The following is a 9,302-nucleotide window of genomic DNA, read 5'->3' as shown; positions in this document are numbered from 1 at the left end:
TAGTTGAAACCAGAAGCACGAAATAAATAATTTCTCTTAAAATAATTTTAAAATATTTATAATAATTCTAAGCTTTCACAAACTAATTATGTTTCAACAAGATCAAAATAATTTACCTGATATGGTATACGATGTTCGGCACGACATTCCGGACATTTGACCTGTCGACGAACATAGTCGACGAGGCCGTCCATGCACGGTTCCATGCAAAAGCTGTGTTGACATGGCAAGAGCTTCGGATTTCTATATCGATCCAGGCATATTGCACAGGTTAGCAGCTGCTCGAACTGCTCCATGCCTAAAAAGAAGAAAACTTATTTTCAATCTATGCTTTACATTGTTGACATCAAATAAGACAAGTTACACGTTGGATCAATATTCGATTTTTGAGCATCGAATTGATTCAATATTTTAATATATTTTGTTTTGTAATATAATTTGTTTCTATCTCTTTATCATATTTAAAAATAGATAGTATTTTATTGAAAGTTCAATTGTTCATTAAAAGAAAAATTAATAAATGTTTAAAGAATAATGCAAAGATGTTTCAATGCATTTCAATATTTTATATATACTATTTTAACTTGACATCGTCATAGTTAATAAATAGATTATGCGAACATATCGACTATATAATCAGACAGTGTTCAAAATGTTCAAATGCTGCCAGAATCTTATTCATTCCGGCCACGTGTTAGGCGATTGAGGAAATAGCAGTTTGCAACAGTAGTTGATAGTGTTCTTGCATCAGGCATCATGTGACTAAATCGATATTTATACATTCATACATTCATATGAAAAGAACAGTTTCGTTGAAACATCTAAAAATTTAGATATGATACAAATCCAAAAATAATTTTGTTGGACCGTCAAAATAATTGTATAGACATTCTATTTGCTGACTAAAATGCCAAATTTTTTAAAGCGTTTTTATCATGCTTAACATTTTTTTTTATCATGCTCCTAGATAATTATTTTGAAGATTCAATAAAATTAATATTTAATTAAATAACATTTTCGATATTTATTAGTTATAAAAAAAATTTGATCACGACGACGAAATATACATTACTGTGAAATATACTCTAATTGAAATATAATCTAATTTAAAAAAATATATAAATGGTTTATTTAGAAATAAAATTTTATTTTGCCGTAATTAAATAAGAATTTATTTCAGTGAAATAAACATTGTATGCCACAAATAAATTTTTAAGTACCTTTTTCGCAGTGCAGCAATGTTCTGTCTCACGTGACAGAATTTTTAAAAAGATCGAGATACACAAATAATATTAATATTTTTTTCATTTTATTCATTTTAATATTATCGATTAAATTATTTTATTAATGATTGAGTTTACCTAATCTATATTAACCACTTATATTGTATATCTTTACTTATAAAAAATTAATTCGTTATATTACTACTTAACAGTTGCACATATTCCACAGTTAATCGTGATAAAATCAATGTTCAAATTTAATGACATAAAAACAATTTCGCAATTATTTTTCAATATATAATATATCATAAGGGCCAAGACAATGTCAAGATCTGTGTGGAGTCATTGGACTTCTATTTTAAGACACGATGAATCATCAGCGTAAATTTGGTAGTAAAGAGATGGGTGGTTCTCAGGGGGGCAGTTCTGAAAACTTCTCGCGACGTATATTATGCTGAAACTTTTCATAATTAAATCACAGTTGTGAGCGCAGGAAGGAGAATCTTATTTTTCCTCCAATAGTTTGAATACTTTCTTTATTTGCAACTCACAAAAGCTTTCGATGAGAGAAACTCCGACAATGAGAATAAAAATTATAACTTTAAATACTTGTGAAATTTTGCTCCCTTAACTTTACTTGCTCAAAAGTACGCTTAAAAACATAATTTTCGAGTTACGTATTGTCATATATATAAAGTAAGTAAATTAGAAAAATTGTTATGTCAATCATTCACAGTAAATTAATTTAACTTCATAAAGAATCATCAAAATCGTTACAATTCAAAGAGAGAAATTTTTTTAAAATCGGCACAACTAAAAGGGATGATTTAAAAAAAAACTATTAAAAATTTTTTAAGAGTTATATAAAACAAAATTGGAATGACAATTGATCATGTTCTTTTTCGATATTTCATTAGTTAATAATTTTCTGTCAAGTTGAAAAAATACGTAGCTCTTTTTCTTTTCTGAAAAATTTAATTTTTTAGAGTTGTATCACTTTTGAAGTAAAGAGTGATTTGTTATCACTTAACGACTTGAGATTATAAATCGTATCGTACAGTTCAACTTTGATGAGTTGAAAAATAACGATATATTTGTACAATCTAATTTAATAAAATCGAAATTTATTAATCATAGAAATAGTTTCATAAAATGTAACCGTCATGCTTAATAATATCAGATCGTAATATATTACAATTCGACTGTAACATTCAACTCGAAATGAGTAGAATTGCGGATCCGGAAACCGCGGCAACCGTAATAAATATTTGAACGTCGCTAATGAGTGAATGATTACCAATGCAATCCACGAATTAATTATCGCGCTTATACGAGGTTCATAGTAGGCGAGATAATCTCGATTAACGCGAAGTGAATGTTTTATTTAGCGCGATGCATATTCACAACAAAAATATCGTTTGTATAGATTTGTATAGATTGTATAGATTTAATTGTAACATTTAATACAAGTGTATTTAAATAAATTGATAATAATTCTAACTTATTCTTTTTCTATTGCTTTACATTTTTCATCTCTTTCCTACTCTGTTCTTTCTCACTTCTATTATTTGAAATTAAATTCTCTCTCATCTCTTTTTTTTTAGATATCATAATAGAATAAAGATATTAAAATATAAAATTTTCTTTTTGCGCAAATTAGTTATCGAGGCAACTTTATTAATTTGTATCAGAATTGTTGACTTGGAAAATTGTATCCGCGCGAGTCAATTTTAAAGTCTTTACGAGCGTGACGCACGTTGCGATTCTGAGAATTCTATAAAAAAACTTACGAGGTCTATATCGTTTCTTTTTCTGTTACGGAAGCACTCGATCAATGTCGATTATAATTCCATAAGACACAAGATTATCGGATCCGGTCTCTTCGTAAAATATCCAAGGTTCTTTCGTTTCAATAATGCCAATGCAAACACAGTTTGTTAATCAAGAAGTTGGTTTAGATTTACATAATAAAAACATTTAAGTTTTATTAAAATTTTTAGATATCTTCAAGAAAGCAAAGAATTTCTCAATTCCTAATTCTTCTCGTCGTTAATATTTTTTTAATACATACGATCATGTAATTTTATTAAAAATTTTTTTATTTTTATGTATAAAAAAGAGATATCCTCTATAAAATTTTATTAAAACTTAAATACTTTATACAGACGCATACTTTGAAGCAAAGCTAATACTTTTTTTTGTGCAGCTTTTATATTCTATAAATTAAACTTGCTCATATATGTATTAATGTGTAGCATTTTTTATTCACATATTTCGCAATTAATTCAATTTAATGGTAAATTAAAAATGTATAAATCTTAATGGTACATTCAATTGCGAATTACTAATTAAATGATCAAAATGTAAAAATATATATGTGATAACGTTTCTCTTAATGAAATCTCGACGGCGAATAAATTTAAATACACTTATAGGACGTACGCGCGTGCATCAATATCACACAGGAAAAGTTCAAAGAGATTGTTTAAAACGTTAGCTAGATGTTGAGCCAAATTCGTTTTAGCTTTCGCAACTTTTTCTGTACTGACGTCGCCAACATCGAAGGTCGCCAACATCGAGGACCGATCGCGCATCTGAGCCGACACAATGGCAAAAGCTAGTACATTAGGAAGCATTGTTACAGACGAACCACTTGTTGGATCTTAAAGCGAACTCTCCCTCGTCCTTCTCACTCTTTCTCTCCGTGTGCATGTTGGAGTGCAACAGGCGGCGAGTAACTATTGTATTAGCAACTTTCATGGGCGTTGCCATGAGGAAATGAAACGGGATGCTAATTCTGACACTTTGACTGTGAGCCTCGAAACTTTGTCGAGCAATACCCCTCCCCCCTCCCCAGGAGATATCCACGTCCACATTATTAAAGTTCTCGTTTCATCAAGCTTTAATTGTATGATCATATTTCGCGATGGATCATGGGGACTTTCTGGCCTTTTGAAAGGAGTCCCCAGCGTGGTCTAATAATTTCGAGTAGCGTTTTCACTGGAAACTACCATGAATAATGCTTATGATTGTACCCCATGTATCTTCGAGATCTTTTATGGGACCATTCGTAATAGCAATCATGTCAGAAAGACACCATCTCATATTATTCTATACATTAGTATTATTACTATTATTACTTTAATTACTAAACCACTATCAGATCTTACTATATATATCTATTTCTATAATCAATAAGATATTCACAACGTATAATAAGATATCCACAAACGTTTGATTTTTTTCAATTTTAGTATCGACATTGAATTATCTTTAGAGAAATTAAATACTGTAAGTTTAAATTGGTTGATGATTAATTACTTATTTTGAGTATTCAAAGTATTAATAATGAAGTTTTTAATATTCAAAATAAATAATTAATCACTAATTTACAATATTAAATTTTCCTAAAGGAAGTAACAACGAAATTTGTAAAATATATAAATGTGTAAAATATATAAAAAAATAAAATACGGAATATATATAATAACGATATTAATTCCTAATATTGTGCAGATAAGATTAGATTTACAGAACACAATGAATGTATCGCGTAATACAAATTCGGAAATTCCGATTGTCGTACTTTCATGAAACGAAACTGCACACGTGGCGCATCATTATTCTCTTGCAGCAAAATAAACAGCGTGAATGATTCAGCTTTTTCCTTTGTCCGCGTGCGACAGAGTTTGTGAGCGTCATTTCAAAAAAAGACTATTTCACAAGTCGTCTTTTCTCGTCTAATATATCCCTGGAAGATACGTGGTGTAATTGAATATTATAAGACAGACAGAAAGAGCTAGAGAGAGAAAGAGATTTCGCAGAAATCTAAATTTATAATTTATATTGCTCACAAAATGTCTGCAAAATAGCACTTCGGTATTTTACTCCATGTACAGTCAATTATTGTACAGTTATTTGAATTTGCCTTTATAATATTTTTATTCTATTTGCGTAATTAATTTATATACATCGTGATTCATTAAAATTCGAGTATATTAATAGCATCAATTATTAAGTTAAATAATTGTTAACAGATTTATTAAAAAGAATAATGTAATTCATATTAAATATTTAGTAAATTAAATATTTATTAATATTATTAAATATTTACTTGTTAGAATTGTTTTTATTCTTTTTAAATCAGTTTAAAAAAGTTTCTAGACAGCTTAATGTACAGAGTTTGTTAAAGATAATGATTATTGATAATGATGATTGAATCATAGATTAAGGATGAACTAATAAGAGTTTTTTTGTGCGTATTAACAATAAATTAGCGTGAGTTTATAATCTTGAATTATCATGGTCAAACAGTTATATCCCAAAATTCGGTGAACTTAATGACCGGTCTAAATCCTAAATGATCGTGAGGATCTGCTGTACACCTGTGTCTAATCAACGAATCCTAAATTGCTCATAGAACGACGGACATGTCGAATAATTTCTCTCGCCGCATTGCACAGCACGTAATTTGTGTAGCGACTAATGTCTCGTAATCCCAGGCACGCCCGCTCTGAACGCAAACGAAGAGAATAAATCTCCCTAATTCGTTCGGGCAGACAGTGACATTAAGGATACTGGACATATTTCCGCATTTCGAAACCAAAATGGAGAAGGCACACATACACTTTCAAATTTGTTCTCCACGTCATTCAAGTTAGACACTTTTAACAAGAGAAACATGTTCACTTGTCAAATCTTTTAAAATCTTTTAATTAAAGATGAAGAAATCTATTTCAAATTGGAATCTCACCGTATTACTTTTCCTTAAATCAATATATCTCCTTTGAATTTTCATCTCATAAAAATGATTTTCAGAGCGTTGTTTTCGTCAGGGATTTGTCTTGTTAAATTTAAGAAATGTATTACATGTATTTTTTAACGAGATGAAAAATTATAAAAACAATTTTTAATATTATATTTGACAATAATACAAAAAGTAGTAATTTAGTAATTTAAAATCTGGTTCAAAAATTATTTCAATAAGAAGTAGATAAGTTTTTAAAAACTAATTAAAATGAAAGGAGAAAATTTTCGTATAAACTCTGTCCTGTTAAACATAAATATTGACCTTATTATACTGTTTTATATATAGCATTTATTTTTATACGGAAAATATAAATTTCCAATTGCAATCACTTTTTGTAAAGATTATTTGTACATCTTTAAAACAGAACGAACTTCCTCTGTTGAGATGAAAACTTTCTTTTGATGATAGACGGCGATTTTTCGTTAAAGGGATTATCGTGTAAAATTAATTAAAAATTAAATCAGCTTTAAATACCCATTCGTATTTTTCAATCACAAAGTATAAGCGTTTATCCGAACTGAGCGCACTTTCACAATATTAAGATTCTACCCTTGCTGATGATCCGCCAATTTATCGTGGACTGATCACGAGTTCGATCTTCGATCTTCGGCTCTCGTTCCACTCGCGTCTCGCACGAGGCGTTATCGATCATCCATCCACGTGTCACGACTGATGCCAACGGCAATGATAATACCTAAAATACTTGGCATGTGTCACAAACAAAAGATTGCTTCCGGCGATAACAAGTGAGTCGCTATTTAGAGCGTTTTGGATCGTCACGTCTCTGGAATCGGTCGGTCCACACGAGATCCAGTATACTGACACTTTTCGACGTCACCGGCCAGACTTATGCTTGCGCGGTGCGAGCTATACTTAGCCGAGGACCTTCGATTTCCGGTGGCTCGTTTTCGGCGAACGATCGTCGGTGGAAAGCACACAAAGTACACAGAATGAACATATGGATTTGCAATCGGAAAATTTCAAACGTGTCGTTCTTCGCAATTTACATTTATCCTTGTAAAATCATAGAATATGTATCGCAGACGTTACTTACGTGTTTGCAAAATAATTTACACATTATAAAATGCTCTGTATTATTGTAGGATTAATTTTTTTATATTATTACATAGTTATTTTTTTATGTCTGATGTCATATTAGTAGAGATATTATTTGTATACAAAGTATTTTAAAATAATGCCCATTAATCATACAGTGCTATTCCTAATAAAAAACTGAGTCGAAAAGTCCTTTGCCATTTTGCAATTGTCGCAATATTTTTTTTTTTTTTTAGTTATCCAATGAGCAAAATGTCTAAAATCGCGCGCGCGATGTGTAAAACAACTTTAAGGTATCTTGATGAGCGTTATTTCAGAAACACCCTGTATATATAGCTAAATAATAAATTTGGAAAATGAAATAATATCTTGATTCACGGAGATATTATTTTGTCCACCAATTCTCTATCAAATAATAAATCTAGAAAATATGTAAAAAAAATCTTAATCTAGTATCATAGAAAAATATTACTTCATCAATCAGTTTATTAAATAATAAATCTGAAAAATATATTTAAAAATCTTAATCTAAATACGACAGAGATATTATTTTATAGATCAACTATTAAATAACAAATTTGGAAAATATAAAAAAATCTTAATTTAATATCAGAAGCTAAAAATTAAAAACAGATTTTCAAAGAGATTTTCAGTTAATTATGTCGAGTCACAGTTGCAATCGTTGGAATTTAGCGTCCAATAATTTTCTTCTCTCAGAAGTATTTATGCTCATGTGAAAAAGTTTCATAGTTAAACTAGAGAATATGCTTATGTTTTATAATATTGTTCTCCCCTAAGCGTAGAATTCAATAATGAATTCGATAACTGATTTCCAATTATCTGTTTTATAGAAACAGAATGACATGCGTAACGAGGACGTTTAATAATCGTTCCTGCTTAATGTCAACATTAATATGCATTCCGTCGAGGCGGATCAACGGAAATTCCTATTCAATCTGCCAGCGCGGCGGCGACCTGCAATAGCTCTGCTGTGAACAATATTGCGCCAAATGACGCAAACGCATCGCGAGGTACTATTTTCTTATCATTTTATAATTTATAATAAATATACAATTGTGTGAAAGAAATATCGTAAACAACCAATCATTGTCTGTTGACTGTAAATATATTTTCTTTAGGTATTTTTCACATATTACTCATTGCTTTTCTTTTTCGATTTCAGACTATATATCAGCGTCTAATCCAAATAATCGGATGGTAACCCCGTGAAAAAAGAAATATAAATAGAGGAAATCGGACTTTCAGCAGAGTTGTTTCCCATTTGTACGCACAGCGGATTGGACGGAATTATCGGACCGTGCACACAGAAAATTCCATTGACAGAAAACATTCGGTAACATTGGATATCGTATCCGTGTTTTCATTCTCAAATAAGCTTTCCCTAATACCGAAAAAGTTGATGTAAAATTTTGTATTCACGTAAACCTTTTGTATTTATACAAATTTAACGCAAAAGGGATAGATGTAGATTGTACAATCAATACAATCAATATTTCAATGAATATTCAACTCACTTTTTTTCTTAAGCATATAACAATTGATTTTAAAGTTGTGAATATTAAATTTAGATTAAGACATATACTACATTGAACGTTTAAGAAAGCGAGCTAAACCGCTGTCGCACTCTTTGATTGCAAAAGGAAGAAGGCGGATGGTTGATCTAAAATCCTCATATTCGTGCACGAAATAGCGGTCGACCACCACGGCGCTCGACTATATTTAGCCCCCCCGCCTGTTATCCAGCACCGCTTATTTTTCAACGCGATCTTAGAATAGCGGCACGACGAAATGGTTTATCGACCAGAGCTTTTCTCACGCTGGCAAGACAGTTTTCTACAGCCGGAATTATCCGGCCGGTTTATAAGTTCGTCCGTAAGCTCGTTTCCGCGAAAATTTAACGATAACTACAATTTCGTGCGCCAGAAGGTGCTACTCCCTACGTGAGACGTTCACTGTCGCATTCTTCCACTTTAATGTATTTATGCCTTATATTATCCTAAAAGCATCTCTCATATTGTTCTTTCTCGCCCGCATCTTACAGAGAATAAATTTTAGAATGAATTTTAAATGATAGATAATTCTTCTCAAATTCTTGGTCTAATAATGTACAAAATTCTAACAGATGTGATTATATACATCCAGCGTTTCTATTCACAATTAGATTTTTTTCGCTTATTAAATAAAACTGCATT

The 9,302-nt window shown here is 30.6% G+C and overlaps 1 protein-coding gene across 3 annotated transcripts in view; it reads right to left on the bottom strand.

The window, feature by feature from the left end:
- Positions 1-9,302, bottom strand: part of LOC108690401 (serine-rich adhesin for platelets) — a 74,620-nt gene that overhangs the window by 40,115 nt on the left and 25,203 nt on the right. For 2 of the 3 annotated variants that reach the window (XM_018197665.1, XM_018197666.1), the window contains exon 3: positions 117-298. In XM_018197665.1, coding sequence (XP_018053154.1) covers positions 117-296 — 180 coding nt within the window. In that variant the 5' untranslated portion in view covers positions 297-298. Of the gene's footprint in view, positions 1-116; positions 299-6,582; positions 6,836-9,302 lie in introns of those variants that run through there. The other variant, XM_018197663.1, reaches the window with a different exon arrangement.

Source organism: Atta colombica, unplaced genomic scaffold (genome assembly GCF_001594045.1).
Source record: "Atta colombica isolate Treedump-2 unplaced genomic scaffold, Acol1.0 scaffold32, whole genome shotgun sequence".
Lineage (NCBI taxonomy): Eukaryota > Metazoa > Arthropoda > Insecta > Hymenoptera > Formicidae > Atta > Atta colombica.
The sequence above is the reverse complement of the archived record's forward strand: the minus strand, read 5'-3'. Positions and strand labels throughout refer to the sequence as shown.